This window comes from Pungitius pungitius, chromosome 13 (genome assembly GCF_949316345.1).
Source record: "Pungitius pungitius chromosome 13, fPunPun2.1, whole genome shotgun sequence".
NCBI lineage: Eukaryota > Metazoa > Chordata > Actinopteri > Perciformes > Gasterosteidae > Pungitius > Pungitius pungitius.
In genome coordinates this window covers 1,930,550-1,951,965 of record NC_084912.1, presented here as the reverse complement: position 1 = coordinate 1,951,965, position 21,416 = coordinate 1,930,550, and the positions used below count along the sequence as shown (strand labels likewise).

At 47.8% G+C, this 21,416-nt stretch overlaps 2 protein-coding genes across 2 annotated transcripts in view; both read right to left on the bottom strand.

Moving 5' to 3' along the window:
- Positions 1 to 1,303, bottom strand: part of napba (N-ethylmaleimide-sensitive factor attachment protein, beta a) — a 4,584-nt gene extending 3,281 nt beyond the window's left edge. Inside the window, exon 1 of the mRNA XM_037466186.2 lies at positions 1,097 to 1,303. Coding sequence (XP_037322083.1) covers positions 1,097 to 1,194 — 98 coding nt within the window. The 5' untranslated portion in view covers positions 1,195 to 1,303. The remainder of the gene's footprint in view (positions 1 to 1,096) is intronic.
- A 2,596-nt stretch (positions 1,304 to 3,899) lies between these two features.
- On the bottom strand, positions 3,900 to 21,202 carry plcb1 (phospholipase C beta 1). Its single transcript, XM_037466157.2, has 32 exons — positions 20,701 to 21,202; positions 18,961 to 19,038; positions 18,459 to 18,527; positions 17,753 to 17,893; positions 17,590 to 17,669; positions 17,105 to 17,158; positions 16,615 to 16,690; positions 16,215 to 16,315; positions 15,546 to 15,709; positions 15,061 to 15,207; positions 14,798 to 14,955; positions 14,580 to 14,662; positions 14,410 to 14,494; positions 13,936 to 14,101; positions 13,043 to 13,098; positions 12,062 to 12,158; positions 11,542 to 11,626; positions 11,202 to 11,326; positions 9,796 to 9,950; positions 9,531 to 9,698; positions 9,330 to 9,429; positions 8,667 to 8,771; positions 7,015 to 7,127; positions 6,768 to 6,918; positions 6,568 to 6,621; positions 6,008 to 6,185; positions 5,784 to 5,916; positions 5,569 to 5,645; positions 4,924 to 5,013; positions 4,787 to 4,844; positions 4,580 to 4,666; positions 3,900 to 4,325 (listed from the first exon to the last, which is right to left on the bottom strand). Exons 1-32 carry the CDS (start codon positions 20,797 to 20,799, stop codon positions 4,173 to 4,175), a joined length of 3,486 nt encoding a protein of 1,161 aa, XP_037322054.2. The 5' UTR covers positions 20,800 to 21,202; the 3' UTR covers positions 3,900 to 4,172.
- Positions 21,203 to 21,416: the final 214 nt, after the last annotated feature.

Below are 21,416 nucleotides of genomic sequence, written 5' to 3'. Positions count from 1 at the left end.
AGTCTCTAAACTGTGGGCTCATTAAAGCAACATGCTGGAGACCATGTGGGCAAAACAGATGTGACCCATTTATCGTCTTCTTGAGCTACAAAATCAATAAACTAGGATAAATTAAAGTAATTTGGGTCAGAAATCTCCCCTGAGATGTTTCTGTGTTTTCTGACCAGACGTCAGTCAAGCATCAATCAAAATGAAAAGTAACATTTCATGTTGTCTTAGTTTCTATTTGTGGTTTTATTTATTGTTTTGTTGTGTTCAGAGTGGATCTACAACAAGCGAACGAATGAATAAAAAATGTATATCTGATCAATTGATTTTATTCTCTTGGGTAGTACTTGTCCCACCATCAACCCCCCCACATTAATGTCATTAATGACATTGGAAAAACACAGTAGTTTAAAGGTTGCAAATAGTTGCTGATTACCTTTCTTTATATCGACTGAAACCTCAGTTAATGTAAATAAATAAAAGGGTTTAGTAGCAAACAATCGATTGGTCAATCAGTAAATCCGGTTACATCAAATCAAATCTACGATCTCCACTGTAAACACGGCCCCTCCCACACAGGAAGGCCAACAGCCCCCTCCCATCCGCTCACACACACGGGCCCACGCGCGCGCCCACCAAAACACACGCGCACGACAAAAAAAGAGAAAAAAAACACAACCCCCGCATCCCCACCGTCCTAACTGCCCCCCCCCCCCCCCCCCCCCCCCCACGAATCCCGCAGCAGCATCCACGAGCCACATTGAGGCGGAGGCCCCATCGTCTGCGATGACAGCTGTTTCTTGTTGTTTATTACAAACACATAAACATAAATAAATGTATCTGGAGGAAACAAAAGGCTCCGCGCGAATCACTACAAACGACTCTGCGTCACGCGGGAAGTTCTGGCAGCTCGTCCGGTGCGGACCGTGCGGACCGTCCGCACCGCACCGATCGATCGGGACCACCGGCGTCATTACGACGACTCAACGGTCAGACGCGGTGCTCCCGACGGGCTGCGGTAGGCCGCACCGAGGGGGTGTGGGGGGAGGTGAGGGGGGGGGGGGGGGGGAGGTAAACAGACGCGGAGAAACGGAGGACCTCTTTTTACCCGAACATCCCGCCGAGGAAGGATCCGGACGCCTTGACCTTCTTGTCGGCCTCGGCCATCAGCTGCATGGCCTCCTTCTCTTTGCCGGAGTTGTCCATGGCGACCTGGGATGCGATCGGAGGGAGAAACGGGCCCGATGTTCCGCAGTGGATGGAGAGGAGGAGGAGATAGAGAGAGGGAGAGAGAGAGAGAGAGAGAGAGAGAGAGGGGGAGGGAGAGACGTCTCTGTGGTGCTGATGCTGGGAGACTGCGGGCTCTTCTTCTACGGCGAGAGAAAAGGCTCATTTACGGCTCGCTTTCGCCACCTGCCGGGACACAACGGGGAGGGCACGTGTCCGCTTCAAAGTGACGTAAAAGGAAAAGTAATTATGCTTTTACGTAATGATGTTTAGTAGAATGTTTATAGTGTAATACTATAATAATAATAATAAGGTAAAGTGTGAAGGGTAATGTAATTTCCATCTTTCCACAGAAGCCTGAACTGGACCAACCAGACAGCGGCTCTACAAACGGACTTTTACGTTTTAGTGCATCTGTGTCTCGGTAGTCCTGCACAATTGACATGAGTCTCATATTTTATAGAAAATTACAAACTTTAAAAAAAACCTGTCACTTTAACATCCTCTTACATTAATAACTCCATGTTAATTACAGCACCTGTTACACTCTGTATCTTTGTACTGTTCATCTCATTGTGTTTTCCTTTTGTTGAACTAGAGTTTGGCATTTTCTCTTTTATTATTATATATTTTTTGGGTTTTATTTCACAGACAAACTATGACTTGAATCCAGGATTATATATTTTTTGACGCCTTATTTGTCCTTGACCCTTATATAACTAAAATGCTGTGAAATAAGTGACTATTCACCATGGATGACAACCTGTCTCTCAGCTTCCTCCCACCATGACAACCACAGAACACCTCCTCCCTGTCAAGGCCCACGCCATCGTGCTCACACACAAAGTCACAGCCAAGGATTGACAACAGTAATTAGCGCCTCTCTTACTCCTCATCGGTGCATCTTCTTCCGGCTGAGATGTTGGACTACAACAGACAAAAAAACATTTTTTTGATCAAACATTTTAATCTTAAAATAACATTCAGTGAAATCCAAGACAATGAAGCATGCCCAGTTTATTCACTAAAGCAGGAGTGCGCTCAGCAAGACACTTTGTTGGAGAACCACCTTGCAGACTGAAGCATGTTTAGGGAGGAACTTTAACGATAAGCAGTTGAATCTTATATATTGCCATTAGAATCGTACTTTAGGGTAAACCAATGTGAGGTCAGTGGCTGAAATGCAAAGAAAACGGGGTTGTTGAACAAAGCTGAAGCTTTAGGAAAGAAGCAAAACATGAAAATAATTCTCCAACTAACATTTTCTGGAAGATCACCGCACAAAAGATCGACGAACTCAGTTTGTTTCACCCTTTTTCTTTTTTTTTTTTTTTTTTTACAAAAACTGATGATTCATGTTCTTGAGACTTAACTATCATGAAAATAACCATAAACAAGCACATCATCTGTTAGATAACTGCATGAAAACAGCGGGTCACATCTATACAAATAAATCATGCAGTGGCAGCAGACCTCGCACATCTGGCAGGACATCAAACCGCCGGTCAGGTGACCCAGAGGCCCGACGGCAACCGATCGCACGCTGCTGCTACCGACCCGGGAAAAAAAGGATCATCGCTCGGAACGAAAGGCGAGAACGATGAGTTCTCAGCCCGTAATCTCTGTGAGAAAACCCCTCGTCCTTCGCTTACACATCACTGAAGAAAAAGTCCATAAACGTCTGAGGCTAACAGTCATGCTAACAGTGTCACAACTTAAGTCTGGGATGGATTTTTCTCCCCAAATAAATTAGTAAATAAATAAATAAGTGCATAATAAAACTACTCGAGGACTCAATAAATTACCCAGTGGCAGTCTAGCGTAAATTGTGTAAAATATTAATAATTACAGATATTTACTGTATCTTTGTCCTTTAACTAATTCAGTGTTTTAACGTGGTCATTAATATTCTGAGCTGATCACAACAAAAAAAAAAGGTGCTCTTGAAATATTAAATGACATTAGGTGCATTAATGAAACGTGTATTGACATTACACTCCGCTGTGTGTGTGTTGTATTGTGCTGCTCTGCACATCATCCGGTGTTGAGTCCAACTGTAGTTTCTTAATTTCAGGCGATCGAGATGTGTCGGATGGATCTGAGTATCTGGGTGGGGAGGAAGTGCCTCTCTCACTCGTTAACCGCCACCAACGTGCCCTTGAGCAAAAAAAAAAAAAACCAGCTGCTCTTCTTAAGCGTATAGCTATTATTGCAGTTGTTGACTCTGACCATCGAGACGTTGTCAGGGCAACGACGGATAATAAGAAGATAAAACCATTGTGTAACGTGCAAATATAAAGTAGTATGTTCAGATGTATGTATGTATGTATATATAGATAGATGGATGGATGGATGGATGGATGTAGAGATGGATAAACAGAGAGATAGATGGATGTAGATAGATAGATAGATGTATAAAAAGGTAGATGTATAGATAGATAGATGTATAGAGGTATAGATAGATAGATGTATAGATAGATAGATGTATAGAGGTATAGATAGATAGATGTATAGATAGATAGATGTATAGAGGTATAGATAGATAGATGTATAGATAGATAGATGTATAGAAAGATAGATGTATAGATAGATAGATAGATGTACAGATAGATAAATAAATGGATAGACAGATTGATGTATAGATAGATGTATAGATAGATATATGTATAGATAGATAGATAGATAGATGGATGGATAGGGTTGTCATGCAGTATAAACTGTTGGGTTTCAGTCGCCTCTCAAAATAACAAATGACGGTAAATTAGAGTAAAAGTGTTCTGATTACAGCATGCTGGACAGGAATTAACAAATAAATCCGTAAAACCTTCTTTCAAATAGAAATAAAAGTAACAGTCTCATGATCTTCTCTTCCTCCATCAACGTTTCCCCTCTTACGTCCGTGTGTTTTGATCCTTTGCACTTTAATTGATTCTCGGTTCTTCTTCTTCTTCTTCTTCTCAGTCATCCTCCGACAGAGGTTCGTGTGGGGTCGACGGCCGCGACCTGCTGTGACCTCTGACCTCCGTCTTTCTGTCCTGGAGGAAGTCCTCAATCTCTCCGGGCAAACACTGGAACTTCTCCTGGAACTCTGCCTCCACGGCTCCCTGCAGCTGGAGAAACACACGAGGATTCATGATTGATTGGCGGATGGCTCTCGGAATGATTCCCTTAGCAGATCCCGACATTCGCCACGGCAACCAAACTATTATGAAAACACAGGATCTGGGAAATATCTCGGTAACGAGCATCGTGCGTAGCAACCAGCTACTGCAACCAGCTACTGCAACCTGCAACCAGCTACTGCAACCAGCTGCGTTCGGCTATTAGCCAATATGGCCGCCGGAGGGCACGTCGCGTCCTTCACCTTGGGTTTCTGGTCCTGGATCTCCTGCAGCAGCTCGTTGTGCTGCTCCACCAGCTGGTCGTGGCGCTTCGTCTGCGTCTCCTCGAGCTGGAGACAGGGGGGGGGGGGGGGGGGGGGACAGGCGGACGGTTAAGCCTCTTTTTTTCACGGTTGCCTGGAGACGGGCAGAGTTAGCGCTGCGAACGTTAGCATCCTTTTCTCGCTCACCCGCTTGATGTTCTGGACGACTTCGTTGACGTAGGACTTATTGATCTCCATCTTCTCCCTGGGAACACACACACACAGTCACAGTTAGATGACAGGGCCACCGAGGGTGGATTCAAAGACGTGTTCATGGGTCGTACTCTTCGGCCAGATGTTTCTCTTTGGTCTTCGCCTGGTTGATCTTCTCCGTTCTCCTTCGATCCATCTGCCTCTTCAACTCTTTTTTCTCCCTATAGGAGCAGGAGAAACATCAGATCTCACAGCGGGAGGGAGAAAATGAACTGATGCATTTGTTAAAAAATGCAAATGAGACAAACGATGCTCACTGCCTGATTTTAAAAGATGCTCCTTACTTTGTTGAGTCTGTGGCATTAAACGTTTTCTCACAGTTTAATTTAAAAAAAACATAATTCTTGCTATAAGATCCAAACATATCTCATTTTATCCCCCTTGCGGCTCGGATACCCAAATATTTAGACCCAAACATCTGTTTAAGGATTTTTCCGGGACTCATCCCACTAGAGAACGTTTTGTTCCAGTCTGATTCAAAAACTGCATGAAGAAGACTTAGTTTATTATATTTCATATTCAGCAGACATCTACAGTAGGTAGAGCTGCTGGCCTTTATTGGCTTTTATCCTGTTTTACCAAATTCATCCAAATGATACATTTGATCATTTTTCAATTGAAACTCTCCTCAAGCTGTGACTCCTCTGAAAGCGACTCTTAACAATGTCATGGTTGGTTTGACCAAGCACTCGATGAGTGCGTGTCTCGTAACCCACTTATCGCAGACGTCTTTGAGTTTCTTCATGTGGCCGCTGTGGCTCTCCTCCGCCAGGCTGCTCAGTCGCTCCGTCAGCTGCAAACACAGACACCGCCGACGACGTCATTCAAACACACTCGTTTATAGTAATTTTGGGGGGTGGAGGGGGAACGTCCTGCAACAGGTAAAGGGGAGCTTTAACTAGAGAACACCTAAAACCTTTGGGGGCTTTACCATCTTGATGTGCTCCCTCTGTAGATACTTCTGGCTGTAGTACTGCTCCTGCCTCAGAGCCAGCAGCTGCTGCTGCTGCTCGTCTCTCAGCTGCTGCAGGCGCTCGTCTCTGTCGCTCTCCGAGCACGAAGCCCTGTAGAACGCAACGTGTGCTTTGAACAACTAGCAAAAAACCCCCCCCCAAGAAATGGCGGTGAACGCGGCGGCGGTTGAAGGAGGGCTACCTGCTCTTGCTGCACTGTCGGGCCACCTTCTTGTGCTTGTTGCTGAAGTCCCGGAGGAGCTCGGAGAGTTTCTTCTGGTGCCTCCTCACCAGCTCCTTCAGCTCTTTGAACTGTCGTCTCTGCTCCTTCTGGTAGACCTTTGACTGCTGCAGACCCTCGATGGTGCACACTGGCACGTCTGTCGCCACCAGTGATCAAACAGCACGGTTACGATGTGTTCATAATGTCGTCTACAATGGATGATTTAATCAACAGATCTTGAGATCCAGAGATGTGCACATTTGTTTAAGTCGTCCAGTTTGAAGAAATAAGACTAAATAAATTGTTCCTAATCAGTCGCCACCGAAATGTCTTTGCCAGATGTTCTGCTACAAGAAGAACGCAGAACTTTAGGGTTTTCTATAATGTTTGTACAACACAAATACAGACACATCCATATATTTATGGCTTATACACTATATATAATGCATCATAAACTTCAGCAATTTCTTGTTGTCTTTACTATAATTAAAAATGATTGATCACATACCTGGTATTTGAAAACCCATGAAATTACTGACCTATCAAAACACTTAAAACCAGGTCTTCACTCTTTGCAGCTGGTTTGGATGCTTCTAGAATGCAGAGAAAACAAATATCAAAAACAGGATTTTTAGCAATATTGCAAAAACAGGGACTACTAAACCTAAATAAGGATGAAAAAAGAACAAAGGCATATTTTCTATATAGTTATTCTTCATATCTGTGTTTGCAGGTCTACCTGTTACGGCTGCTTGCTGATTGGCCGCGGCAGCTTTGGGCGTGGTGGCCATGGGGGCGTGGCCCGCGGGGCCGGAGGCGGGGCTGAGCCCGTTCTCCAGCGGAGGCGGTCTGAGGTCGCTCTTACGCTCTGCACAGCTGTCCGCCTCGTCCTGAACAAACGGACAAACCGACAGAGTTACAGCCCAGCGTCCTCCTCTCGGGACAAAGACGGAGGGGACACCGGCGACGGGGGGGGGGGGGCTGACCTCCGTCTGTGGCTCCTCCTCCACGTCCTCCAGGGTCAAGGCCGCCAGCTGTTTGGACCTCTGCTCCAGGAGGTTGACGTATCGGATGGGGTTGGACAAAGCCTCGATCACATCTAGGGAGGACAGATGTGGAGGGATACAGAGGTGCCAGCTGTGTTTTCAGAAGACCACTGACGGGCACATTTGTTTATACAGCAGAAGATATAATAGGTAAGGAATGTTATTCACTATTTTCATTCTCTGCTACTTTGTACTTGTACTTCAGTACATCCAAGAGAGAAATATTCTTATTACATCAGTTTTAGGAAAAACACTAGTCATTAAAACTAAGTAACAATTAAAGAGGCATTCATGCATCAATAACTATAACACAACATGTTTAACATTTCCCTCTGAAATGGGTCATTCTACCTTATAAGCAGAGGTGGGAACAAGTCACTGTCATGCAAGTCACAAGCAAGTCCCAAGTCATTGCCCTCGAGTCCCGAATCAAGTCGAGTCAAAGACGAAGCAAGTCCCAAGTCGAGTCACAAGTCAAAGCCAACAAGTCTCAAGTCGAGTCACAAGTCGTACCATTTTATTATCGAGTCAATTCAAGTCATTTTATTATAGTGGGGACGGGGAACCCTGGGTGATGGTGCGCTGCCTCACAGCCCTAGACTACGAAGGGAAGGGTAATGGTGGATCGACTGTGACTGTGTTATAGTACTGTAACGCTCACCCCAATGCTGCAGCGTAAATAAGGAGGCGATGACTGGCTTGCAACTCCGCTGCATTTATTTATATAAAACAACTCAACTTCGGTCACTGTTGGCCGTCACCACGCCGAACGAACACTTCCGCATACACGGACCCCCAAAACTCGGGTTGTCTCGCGTAACTACAGCTTGTAACAGAGCATAACGTGAACACATGCAACATCTGCATAACTGATTAACTAATAACTTTAACTCAGCTCATTACACTACTTTAAAACGGACGTTGACATAATGTTGGCGAGGATTTCCATCGGAGTCTGAATCCGGGTTCAAAAATCCCGATTTTTGTAACCATGAACGAGCTGTCTCGTTGATACGGTCAAATGGACTGCAGTGATTGGATGTCGTGCAGGCAGCGCGCACTCTCGCATACAGGTGGCGCACATTTTTTTGACAGATGCAGATAATCAGAGCGGGGCGGTGGTGTGAAAATGTTTTCCCCCAGTTTTCATGGGAAGTAGCAAGTCTTCTCGAGTCAAAAGGCTCGAGTCCAAGTCAAGTCACGAGTCATCGGTGTTCAAGTCCAAGTCGAGTTGCAAGTCTTTGTACGTTCTGTCGAGTCGAGTCTCAAGTCATCAAATTCACGACTCGAGTCCAAGTCACATGACTCGAGTCCACACCTCTGCTTATAAGTGACATATACTCTAATATAAACGTGAATGCATTTTCTTCTTTTATTTATTATATCTACATTGTGCTATTGCTACTTCTACTTCATTTAAAGATTTGGGTCCTATTCCCATCACCGCTCTGAAATCATCCTGGATGCTGCATCATTACTCCCCACGTCATCATTAATTATTCGCGTTGCCTCATGTTTTGAAGATCTGGGGTGGATTCACTAAAGCCACATTGAGATCAGGGATGACGATCCTTCGGCTTCACGTGTCCAACCTGCGAAGGTGTCCGGCACGTAGTCCTTGACCTCGATGTGGACGAACACGGCCGGTAGGATCAAAGGCTGGTTCTTCTCGTTCCTCAAGCTGATGTACCGATAACCTGCGGGAGACATTTGGCAAACACAGAGCCCGGGTGTCAGCAAGAGGCAGATAGATAGAAATGCATATTAAATGAATTTAATTCAAAGGGTTGGATGACATTTTCCAAATCAGCAGCGTGTCTGTGCAAAGCGTTTGAAAGGAATCTATTGAACAGCAGGACTGGTGCTTTATGAATAATGAGACTCGTACACCTGCGTAATTTAGCATTAGACGTTGGTGTAATGCAATGTTTCACAATCCCAGGTTACTTTGAGGTTACTTCACTGTTTTCTAGCATGAAGCTGCATTAACACAAGAAAACAGAGTGAGAATAAAGGGATACTCAAGCTTCACTAAGAGCACAAACACCACCAATATGAAAACCAGATCTCACTGAACTTCAAAGGAAAACATCACCCACAAAGCCCCCCCCCCCCCCCCCCTCTTTTAAAGTGTCTTCAACAGTCGGTTTCAGCTACGATTCAAAGCAGCACAGAGTTTGTAAATTGATGTGTGAAAGAGCAGAAGTGTCTAGAAGTGTGTGGAAGAGCAGTCAGGGACCCCGGTGATGAACTACCTGGCCTTATGGCGGAAACCGGAATAATCCGGTGACCAATGAACTTCCCTCCTTCCTCAAAGGCAGCGATCCTCAGGGAGGCCAGAGTGGGAAGGATCACCTGTCAGGCAGAAAGTCACACGCTTGGATTGGACGCCGAGTGGCTTCCGGTGGGTCGGGGGTGTCGAGGGGGGGGAAAACCCTTCCTCGCAACCCGCTCACCTTCTTGAAGACGATGGGCTCCTCGTCCCACACCGGGTTCACGGCGTTGTTGTTCTGGGAGGTTTTGGTCTTCAGCGCTTTCCTCCTGGTGTCCGCGGGGAGCCCAAACATGTCCACCTCCACGTACACCCCCACCCGCCGCTCAGTCACAAACTGGCCGGAGATCACCTGCGGGGACACGTGGGGGGGGGGGGGAGACGAAGGACACACGGAATGGATGTGACGAGCTGACGGGCGGGCGGGCGGCGCTTTCTGGCGGGCGTACCTTGACGGAGAGGGTGTTGGCCACGATGCCGTCCACCGTGTTTTCTGTGAAGGGGTCAAAGTGTTTGTCGGGGCGGCGCATGAACTCCGGCTTCAGCCTGTAGCCGCAGCGCCCGTTGTACTCGAACATGAAGAGGTTGAGCTGCATGGACAGGTCTGGGACAAGCAAGGACACAAGTTCAAAAGGCTTTTGGGTGCAAGATTAAACAGTTCTGGTTCATTGGTAGAGAAGAAAAGAAAAAAAAAAAGGAAAGTCCATAAAGGTTTTTGGACCCTCGGAGTCTGAGCACTGAATGTCCCGCCAGTGAATGAAAGACCTTTAATTGATGCAATTTATGAACAAATAAAAATGATTAAGGGCCCGAATGAGCAAAGAACATCCATGTTCCAGACAGGAATAATTCTACCATGCCTCTAATGGAAATCAATTTGAATTAATTAAAAACATTCCCCGCTTCAATCAGTTTTACTTTAAGGGTCAGTTCAGCCGCTAAAATGCAGTGTGTGGAAAAACCAGGGTTTAAATATTTATGACCTGAACATAATACTTATTGCACTAAATTATTAGAAGACACTTGAGTTAAAGAGGTAACATTTAAGTGCCTATTGCATCACTTAAAACTAAGTGTGTGGAGGGAAGGAAAGGAAGGCTTATTTCTGTAATAATATTATGAGCTGTCTTTTCTGTAATAATATTATGTCTTCTGTTGAATCAGTGGAAACTATTAGCTGTTCAACCCTATAAAGATTCTGGGTGTGGTGGAACTTGCAGACGTGATGAATGAGGTTGATGAAACGACGGATGAGGTTGAGGAGAGGATGGATGAGGTTGAGAAAACGATGGATGAGGTTGAGGAAACGACGTATGAGGTTGAGGAAACAACGTATGAGGTTGAGGAAACGACGGATGAGGTTGAGGAAACGACGGATGAGGTTGAGGAGACGACGGATGAGGTTGAGGAAACGATAAATGAGGTTGAGGAAACAATGGATGAGGTTGAGGAGACGATGGATGAGGTTGAGGAAACGATGGATGAGGTTGAGAAAACGATGGATGAGGTTGAGGAAACGATGGATGAGGTTGAGGAAACGACGGATGAGGTTGAGGAGACGACGGATGACGTTGAGGAAACGACGGATGAGGTTGAGGAAACGACGGATGAGGTTGAGGAGACAACGGATGAGGTTGAGGAGACGATGGATGAGGTTGAGGTGACGATGGATGAGGTTGAGGAAACGATGGATGAGGTTGAGGAAACGATGGATGAGGTTGAGGAAACGATGGATGAGGTTGAGGAAACGATGGATGAGGTTGAGGAAACGATGGATGAGGTTGAGGAAACGATGGATGAGGTTGAGGAAACGACGGATGAGGTTGAGGAAACGCACGCGTTCACATCCTCCCACCTATCGTTTGGTAGTTGAGGGCCACGAGTTGACAGCCAGCGTTCCAGAAGAGCTGCGGCATGAAGTTGGACGAGTCGACTCTGGTCCCCTTTGGATAGATACGACTCAACTGAGATTTGTTATATCTGGTCAACGTGAGGTTAAGAGAACGATTGGTAAGTTAAATCATTTTTCGTTTTTCCCAAGGTTGTGATGAATATTACTTTCATAGAAAGTGCTGCTGTAACTGAAATAAAAATTCACATCGAAACGGAGACACAGGAGGAGAGGAAGGGGAGCACAAAGTATAGAAGCGGTTGCCAAGGTGCGGCGTAGCCACGGTAACCGTCGCCAAGGATACTCGACGAACTCCACCGGGGACTTTGTGAGGTGCTCCAATGCTTTGGTCTCCACGAAAGATGACATGTGGTAACAGCGGGCTGCCTCTGTGCACACACACACACACACACACAAGCACGCGCACACACACACACACACACACGCACACACGCACACACACGCACACACAGAGACATGTTTCAGCAATATCCTCCAACTCGATTCCCTCATCGTGTTCAGACATTTAGATGAGTTACAGAAATATAAAAAAATAATATCAAACCTTTGTGCATTACGCAAATTTACAAAACCTGTTTGAAAATCCTTCGATTTTTATTTTTATTAAAAATGACACATGAACGGTAGACCAACAGGTTTTCTGAAAAGCTGTCGCCATCCTGGCAGTGACACCGCAACCTGCCCCTCCCGTATTGGCCACCTGTCACTCAAAGCGGCCCCAGTAGTAAGCCTCAAAATAAATATACAGCTCAAGAAATTGAGGAGAAGGTGGCAGCGTGAGGCCTCTGCTCGGCTCTTCTTACTCTTGGACGCTTCGAAGGAGTTGAACTTGGTCGGCTGGACGTAGTTCACCAGCGTGGACATTTCCTCCGTGGCCACCGCCTCCCGCTCGGCGGAGCCCTGAAACAAACAGACGCAGCAGCAGCAGCGGTCACGTTTCAGGGGTTCGAGGTCCGCAGGTGGAGGGCATGTTAAATGTGGTGTGTGTGTGTGTGTGTGTGGGGGGGGGACACGTTCAACAAAATGAACATCTTTCATTTTTAAAAGTTCATTCGTGAGGAGATCTCAGCACGTACTGACAAAACAACATCAACACCAGCACAGTCTCCTTCTGACTGGTTGCTTTTGACCCATTCTTTTCTTCTAAATGGTGGATTCCGGTTTAAACATAAGTTATTTTAACATATTTTTATTAGGGTCGGTGTTTTACCAGAGCAGGTGAGAAGTGTGTGAGACTGCACAGTGTCTGATGAATGGCCTCAGGTGATGTCACCCGAGTCAGCATCGTTTAAGACTAGAAGAGGACCCAAGTGAGCGGACCGGGCCTCTGTAGGCCGCTCCTAGATCTCTGAGCTGAACTTCTGCGGTTGCATTGTGGGTAATGCGGGCTCCATCGAGGAAAGAAAGATTCTTTTTTTTTTTTTTGAACCAACGTGACAATCAAAACAATGTTTGACGGAAACTCGATCAAACCATTGAGCAGTAAGCCATCATCGGTTGCGTGGGCGGAGCTCAGACCCACTGCCAGCAGCGAGGACGAGACAACAAGACAACAACGCACATCGAGATTGATCAACGATGACAGCGACGCACTGCTGAGACAACGGCGGAAACAAAGCACAGATGACGGCGAGAGTTTGACCACATCAACGTCGGGGGACATAAACGATTTTGCTGTGACGATGGCATCAGGGATAAAGGAAAACCATGAAGACACTCAGCGGCGAGGGGTGGGGAGGGGGGGGAGGGGTGGGGGGGGGGCGACCCACGACGTCACCACTGACCTTTTTACCATCATCATCTTCGTCATCATCCTCTTCCTCGCTCTCAGCCTCGATCTCTGTTAAAATTAAAGTCGACAAGACGGGCCGATCACAAGGACGATAGAGCGCCATGGGGTCTGATGAGAGGAGGCCCGAAAGCTGCCCAATCGCTGCTAAGAAGGAATATATCTGTGTGAACTTCCCTCGGCTCAAAGTCAACGGCTTTTCTGATTGGCTCAAACGTAGCGGCTCCTTTTCCTCTTTTGATTGTTAAATCAGACGACAGAATGTTAAAAATGTATTCATTTTAGAAAAGGCCACTGAAAACACTGAAAGAGATGAATGAATCCTTCTTTGAAATCCACCTATTAACGAACCGACAGGAGAGTGTGTGTGTGTGTGTGTGTCTTAACACACTGAAAGTAGAGAATTAAGCGGGACACGAAGCAGACCCTAACCCTAACCCACTCAGGCTGGCGTGAGTGTGCTCTTCAGCTGCTCTTTGTGTGCGACCGGCATTCAGCCCCCCCCCCCCCCCCCCCCCCCTCCACCCCGGATTGTTTCCCACGACGTGAGGTCAAGGGTCGCGGCTCCTTGATTCCCGCCGGTTAACCGTGTGTTCTGAGCCCGCGGGCTCCTCTGGGACGGATCACGCGGGTTATTTGTTCACATTTTGACCTCGTTCTCCAAATTTGTCTCTCCTCGCCTTTTCTTTGTTTAACAAATATGTAAAAATAAGCATGACGGCCTGAATCTATATGAACAAATCCTTAATGCCGGGGCTTCGACGCCGTCTTTGTGTGGATTTGGTTCTAAAGATTCAAAAGAAGAAAAAAAAAAACAACAACCAGTGCCTCGAACGTGAAGGACCTGTCACATCACACATGTCATCCTCGGGGTCCTCTTTGTCTTACCTCCCGCGTTGTTACTAGGGATTGCCGGCTCGCTGCTCTGATTGGCCGGCTGGTCCGCCAGCCGCTTGGTGTCCGCGCCGTTGGGGGGTTTGTGGGACTTCTTGTTCTTGATGAGGATCTTGCCCATCAGCTCCTGAGGACTCGGCAGGGGGACGCCGGACTCCAGCTGCGGGACAGACACCAGCAGGTGAGACCGCCGTCAGGCGGGTGGAAGCAAGCTGGGGAACAGGGGTGTGATGCATCCCAGTGACACTTAAAAGATACAGAATGGAACAGAAGTAGATCAAATAAAACTCCCTCATCAGCCCAGTGCGGCTCACGTTACATCCCACAGGGATAGTTATCAAAAATAGTAATATGCTCAAACATAAAGGAGAGGATGTAAACCTTTGGCTGACATAAAGATGCTGTCATAGCTAAGGACACAGTTGTTGAATGTTTAATATAAAGGTTTGTGCCGTCCGTGTTACTTACGGGGTATTTGTCCAGAGGGTCAATCAACAGAGCATCTCCGAAAATAGATTGACAATATTCGGCCATTTTCGCCTGCTGCTTCAAACTGATGAGATAGAGAGATGAACGTGTTAAATGGGGATTTTCCTTATGGATCACATAACCCCATGAATGATGAGAGGGATCCTCACGAGTCCACGTGGTTCTCAAAAGACAGAATGACGGGGAACGGAGACGTCTTGAAGGCACACTCTGCGATGGCTTCAATCACTTCCTGGAGAACACAAAGAAGTCCCGGAACAGATTCAATTTGCAGCGGAAAAGTAGCTGCTCAGTTACTTTCCACTGCTGGTTCGAGGATGACCTTTGACCTGATGATACACACACACACACACACACACACACACACCTTGAATGGGATTTCCGACGTCATGGTGAACCCGTGTGTGATGACGGGCTCCTCCTCGGCGGTGCGTCCCTTCCACACATCCAACTCCACGCAGCGGCACCCGGCCAGGAGGACCTGCCGGTACATCTCCACCGAGGAGCTGCCGGCCAGCTGCCCCGCTGCAACACCGGGGGCACCGAGACGTTACCGCGGAGCCGCTACGACACCCCCCCCCCCCCCCCCCCTGCCCCAACCCTCCCAAAGCAGGCGGGCCTACGCTGTACCTGTCAGGTAGGTGTTGTGCGAGGAGTTGATGATGTAGTGAGCCAGCGGGTAGCTCATGTCTTCGGACTGATCCAGCTTCTCGGGCGGGATGACTCCGTTCTCGTCGCTGGACAGATAGCTGGACAGCGCCTGCAGGGTGATGACGCCTGAGGGGGAAACCATGCTTCATAATGTGATTTTTTATTGGGAGGGGGGGCGACATTATTCCATTAAATCCACTCCATTAACGCGCAGAGGAAAGACGTGGTCAAGGAGTTTTATTCTGGCGGGCTGGCTTATTTTAGCAGCTCACCCCCCCCCCCCCCCCCGTGTGGGTGGAGGAGTATTTCTGGTACCGACGCATCAAGGAGAACAAAAAAAAAAAACGCAGCTGGCTAGCTGATGGCATCACGTTATTCAGAGTGGCAAAATAGCAAATACCCCCCAGCCAGTGTGCGCGGGTGCGTGTGTGTGTGTGCGTGTGCGTGTGTGTGTGTGCGTGCACCTTGCTTCAGCTGCGCCGGGTCCTGCTGGTACCGCTCCATCAGCGCGAGCGTCTGGGCCGGGCGGAGGGGCGGGTACAGGATCTCGTTGAGCCTCGGGTCTCTCTGCTTGTTGTTGATGAACTCCGTCATCTGGTCCAGAGACAGCGTGCCGTCGCCCCATCCTCTGAGGGGTCAGAGGTCAAAAGGGCACCGAGAAAGGCAGAGATCCAATAGAGCGGCACAACGCGGATGACGCCAGAGATCAGTGCGGATACAGTGCGGATCAATTTGATACATATTTTGATACATAAATTGAGATGTTTCAAACAACTCGTTGCCGGGCAGGTTTTGCGGTTTTTAAAATCTCAAATATACATGTTGTTCAGACAAAATGATTAAGTGAAAGATGAGGACATAGAACGTATGTTTCAATAGACTAGTTATGGTAAAACAATCCATTGATTAATCAAGAACTGGCTTAAGATAGAGAGCCAATAGTGTGATTAATACTCTAATCGCTCTCTGAGGGACATGAATCATTTTCCATCATCGTCCTCCCATCAAAGAAATGAGCCCCGAGCAAATAACAGCACAGTTAAAAGAAAAGGAGCCCAGCAGTTTATTTAACAGCAACGCGTCTTTGAGCTGATCAGAGGTCAGAGGTCGGGGGTCAGAGGTCAGCGACTTACTGCAGTTTGAAGATGTTGCTGAGCTCAGGACGAGGACACAGACTGTCCAAAAAGCTCCTGTAGACGTCCAGCGTCAAGTCCTCCAGTTTGATCCCGTCGCCCTGTGGGACACGCGGGACACGCACACACACACACGCACACACACACACACACACACGCACACACACGCACACACACACACACACACACACACACACATGCAAATTTGACTTTTCAGGTTTCCACGGGTTGCTTCGAGAGACTTGATGACCCAGATGTTTGAGCTCGTTCTGGACTAAAGCGCATCGCATGGAGGCTTCAATAGTGTCCAAAGGGACGGCCCCTTCACGTCCAAAGGGACGGCCCCTTCACGTCCGTGGGCTCCCACCCGTGAGCCATCACATGCATCCGCAGTGCTTACCCGTCCGTAGGGCAGTCTGCAGCTCTCCAGGGCGGTCTCCACCCGCTTCCTGTCCGCTGAAAACAGTCGAACGATGCTGTAACAGACAACGACATCACAAGGGCATCAGCTCAGACCGAGCCAACGACCTCTATGATCCCTCCCCTTTAACCCCCCCCCCGCCCTGACGTCGCCCTGACGTTCTTAAGTCTCCACCTGGACTTCAGAGACGTGTGGTCTGAGCTTAATGCTGCGTCTCCGGCGGCGGTTGATTACCAGGTCAGAGCTGAATTAAGCACCTTCACCGTTCCGGCCCCTGTTTTTTTCGCTTTCCCAAGTGCACGTGGAATTAAGTGTATTTTTGGAAGCGAGGGGACAGGAAAGAGCAAAGTCTCTTTGGTTTGCGCGCGTCTCTGCGGATTTATCGGAGCTATTTTCCTCACGTCCCGCAGACCGCCGCTCTGCTGCGAGGGGGGGGGGGGGGGCGGGGGGCGATGATCAGGGAACTCACTTCTTCACGGGGATCCTCCCCTCTGCGTTGGGCTGCAGAGTCAAACGGACGTACCTGGAACAAAACACAGCCCCATGTGACGACCTTCATTGTGACCCTGATGCTTTTCATTAGATGCCGTCGTTTAGTGGAAAATGGAATGTCTCCTGATTCTATTTAAACATACGACATGAAACCGCCTCCAAAGAACAGCAACTGTACGATGCTATATTTTCTAACAAACATAATTACCAACAATGCATCAATCCACATGTTTTTGTTCTTATGTATATCTTTAAAAACAAGTCACAGTCCTCACAAGCGATTTGTTGGGGATTATTTCCAGCGAAGGATTAACACACATTTAATCTACATCTAGTCAGTATTTGAGGCAGCAGCGCGGCGTTTGTGGGATTCTACGGCACGCAGGAAGATGACATACGAGGCTTTGGGTCCTCAGACGAGTAAATGTGTTTGTGTGTGTGTGTGTGTGTGTGTTCACTCACGCTTTCAACAGACTTTGGTCTCTGTTGAGATTGAGACTCAGCAGGTTGGAAGACAGAGAGAAGAGCTCCTCACACCACACCTAACGTAACAATGACACTCCATCATCACCATCATCATCGTCATCGGTACCCTGACGTCATCGCCGCGGTGAGTTTCGGGCACCTTGGCTTCGTCCTCCTGCGAGGCGATGAAGTTCAGCTGGTTGACGTTAACCAGGTCCGAGGCCGTAACCACGGTGACCATTCGGTTCTCCAGGCGGCCGACCAGGTTCCCGATGTCCAGCAGCTCCCGCAGCTTCGTCTCCTATTGGACGATGATGGAAAGCGGAGTCCTGTCAGTCCGGTCCCTGTTCACGTGGGAGAGACCTGGACGCAGCGTCGGGCGACATGTGCCGTTTTACTACGCTTCACGTGGTGCTTCTTGGCTGAAGAGGCCCTCGGTTTGAGCTGGCGGGAGACACTCCATGAGGAGAACTGCCAATGGGATGGAACCCGCCCCGTCCATCGTGGTCAATGCAACGCATGGACAAAACCATCTCAGGCACTTCTGACCCGACAAAACAAAACGTTGTCATGTTTCACACTGTCTTTCCAGTTCTCTTAATGGGTTCCTTTAATAACTGGCTTGTGATCACCACACGTTTAACCCCCCCCCCCCCCCCCCCTGTGCCCAAACTCCTCAGCGAGGAGGAATCTGACGAGGTTTTATTCTGCGTCTGTTACTGTTTGAACATCCGAATAAACGCAGAGGGAGTGAAAACGTGAGAAGCCACATGACGCCACACATCGTATACACCTCAAGAGATCACTTAGTGAAGCACGTGATGGTAAACATAAAGACGCTGTGGGGGGGGAAGGGGGGGGGGTACCTTCGGTGTTTTGGTGCTGCGCCCCGTTCTGACGTCTTTGACGATGGTCAGGTCCAACAGCTCGGTCTCCTGAAGACAACGCACACACGCACAGTCAGCTGTGCGCCCCTTTATTAAATGATTCAACTTTAAAGAAACCAAAAGGAGGGAAATTTTTTTTAACATTTCGTCCTTTAAAGCAAATTAAAAGCAGTTCCAACTAATATTTAATTGGTTTAGGTATTAAAATGAAGTCTTATTTAAATTTTTTACTGAAGTAGCAACCTGCATCAAGTGTCAATTAATTTAGCTGAAGGGCTCATGAAATAAAAAGGTAAGATAAAAGGTTTCTGCAAGTAGGCTGCAATTAGTCCAAAGACAGAATTTAAAGACTCCACTACTCAGATTTGAATTTTCACAAGTCAAACTTGGACTTCATCTATCAACTGAAACTCTTTCCCATCCTTTTGCTAATCAACGACATTTGGACGCCCCCGGGGTCATCGGGGTCAGCGGGCTCCACCTTGTTCTGGTCGGTCCAGTAGAGGTAGAAGCCGTGCGGGTCCACGTGGAGAGTCACCGGAGTCACGGTGGACAGGTCCTGGAGGAGAGACACGCGGGAAACGTCACGGCGACGCAAGCGGCTTGGAAAAGGAGACATTAGCGTCCCCTGGGAGGACGGCTTTGTCCTAAAAGACCCGTCCCACGCGGGCCTCCGTGATTCGTTTGGCCGCCGGACGGAGAACAACCGGCCACTTCGCAAATAACCCAACTAAACTTCTGTTGGGCTGTTGCCATGGCAACGCGGCGTGACAGTTCCTAATTGGTCGCAGGTGGACTCGGGCGACGCAGCTGTCCTGCTGTCAGTGACGGACGCTCGATTCACGAAGCGAGGCTCGACGGAGGGAAGAAGGACGTGATGGTGGATCCCTCAGAGAGAAAGAAATGAAACTTCTGGGCCATAAGTTCAGGATTTCCAAATGATCTCAATCTGTTAGAAACAATAAACCATAATAATAAATATGTAGATATTAAATATTGTTCACCGAGGGAAACAACGCGCTTCATAATAGAAGAACATCTTTGTAAGCTCATGCATTTCTTCTTCCAATTGCACACATGTACAATGATAACAAACTCAATATCTCTCTGGTCCTCTGACCTTCAGGTCCATTACGGTGGCACTAAGCTCAGCGGCTCTCTGTAAGCACGTTGTTAAGGTCACGCGTTTACTCCTGAAGCGAGAAGGTATCTTATGTTACATAAAACTATAATATCCATTATTTGTATGAAAATAAACATCTGTGTTGGAACAAATAAGCTTTACATGAAAAGCTGCTGGACTAAATCGATCTCCGCTTTAGGGGGGGGGGGGTCTCGAGGGGGGGACGGAAATATTCGTGAGGACATTGGGTGCTCACAAAGGTTGTGTTGCGTGTTGTGTGAACCTTTGTGGAGCTGCTTCCCTCATGGACAGTGCGCTCAGAGGAATACAAACCAGGGGAAGAAGCTCAGAAGATGGTTAACTCGATCCCTGGTTGTCATTCGTTGGCATGGCAACCAATTTTACTTTGCATAAATCCTACTTCTACATGTTGCGGGGAGAAATTCAAATATCAATACACACACACACACACACACACACACAGTATATTGGATTACTAAGAAAGATTCATGATATCATATGGCTGAATGCATTTACACACACACACACACAGGCACAAAAGAAACACACACTCAAGACGCACAATCAATTCTTTCTCACACACATCAAATCAGTTTAGGTAGTGGTAGCCATCCCAGTTACCATGGCAACCAGACAGCATGTTTCTCAATGTCAGGGCTCCTTACTTCAGCATACCAACACACAAACACACACAAATACCTCCAATTGTGTGTTTGATGCGATCGCACTGACACACACACACACACACACCCCCAGTGAATGCATATCGATGCCATACCAACAGGTGGTGATGAAGAAGCTAACCACCACAGGGTGTCACACACACACACACACACACACACAGTGTGCCTCTGCTGCCGTCTAATCCACAGGTATTTGCTGCCAAAGCTCCATCAACAATTAAACAAACACGTTTCCTCCGATCTCCTCAATGATTGGTTTCCAGTGTGCAGGAAGACGCTCGTCACTGCACCGACGAATTAAAAATACATGTGTTTATATAAAAGGAAAAAAAAAGAAACAAAAAAGACCCCAAAAACAGTGAAGATGGTTGGATTTCTCTTCTGCTCTCCTTACCTCGTCCCATTTAATGAAGTTGCTGCCATTCCTCAGTGTTTGAGAGACGGAGGGAGGCTGGAGTTTCAATGCATGGACCCCCGGCTGAGCACTCGCCATGGCTTCACACACACACACACACACACAGAGACACACAAACTGGACGATGCTCAGACACTCGGATGCTGCATCTCTGTCGTGTCCGAGCTCAAACTCCTCAGAAGTCAGGCAGCAGCATCCTCCTCAGATTTCCTCCTCCCTTGGTCGGACTTGTCTTCTCTTTCAACAAAATAATGATTTCAGTCCTTCCCCGTCCTCCTCCTCCTCCTCCTCCTCCTCCTCTTCCTCTCTGCGTCTCTGCGCGTCTCCGTCCCCTCTTTTCTCAACCCTCCCTCCCTCTGTGTGTCTCTCCCTCTCTCCTCTGTTGGTGCTGCATCTCACAGAGAGACAGACTGAAACAGATGCCTTATGGGAGACAGGATGCGTGTGTGTGTGTGTGTGTGTGTGTGTGTGTGTGCGCTCTGCCTCCACAAATTGACTCATCGGCGACATGCGCACAGCCGCGGCTTCCCACAGATGGGGGAGGGATACGAGAGGGAGGGACCGCGAGAGGAAAAAGAAAGAAGCGAGTGGGAGAGATGGAGAAACATTGAAGAGCGGAGCAGAGAGGAAGGTAAAAGGGGGGGGGGGGGGGAGGAGGATGAAGAGCGGGTGAGAGAATGAGTGGGCGGTTGAAG

What these genes read in the sequence shown, in the direction of transcription:
- plcb1 (XM_037466157.2), bottom strand. Translation starts at nt 20,799, where the DNA reads ATGGCGAGTGCTCAGCCGGGGGTCCATGCATTGAAACTCCAGCCTCCC. An exon ending in ACTTCATTAAATGGGACGAG is followed by an intron (nt 19,039 to 20,700) that starts GTAAGGAGAGCA and finishes TCTCTCCTCCAG; the next exon opens with GACCTGTCCACCGTGACTCC. An exon ending in TCAGCAAGCAGCCGTAACAG is followed by an intron (nt 6,622 to 6,767) that starts GTAGACCTGCAA and finishes TCTGCATTCTAG; the next exon opens with AAGCATCCAAACCAGCTGCA.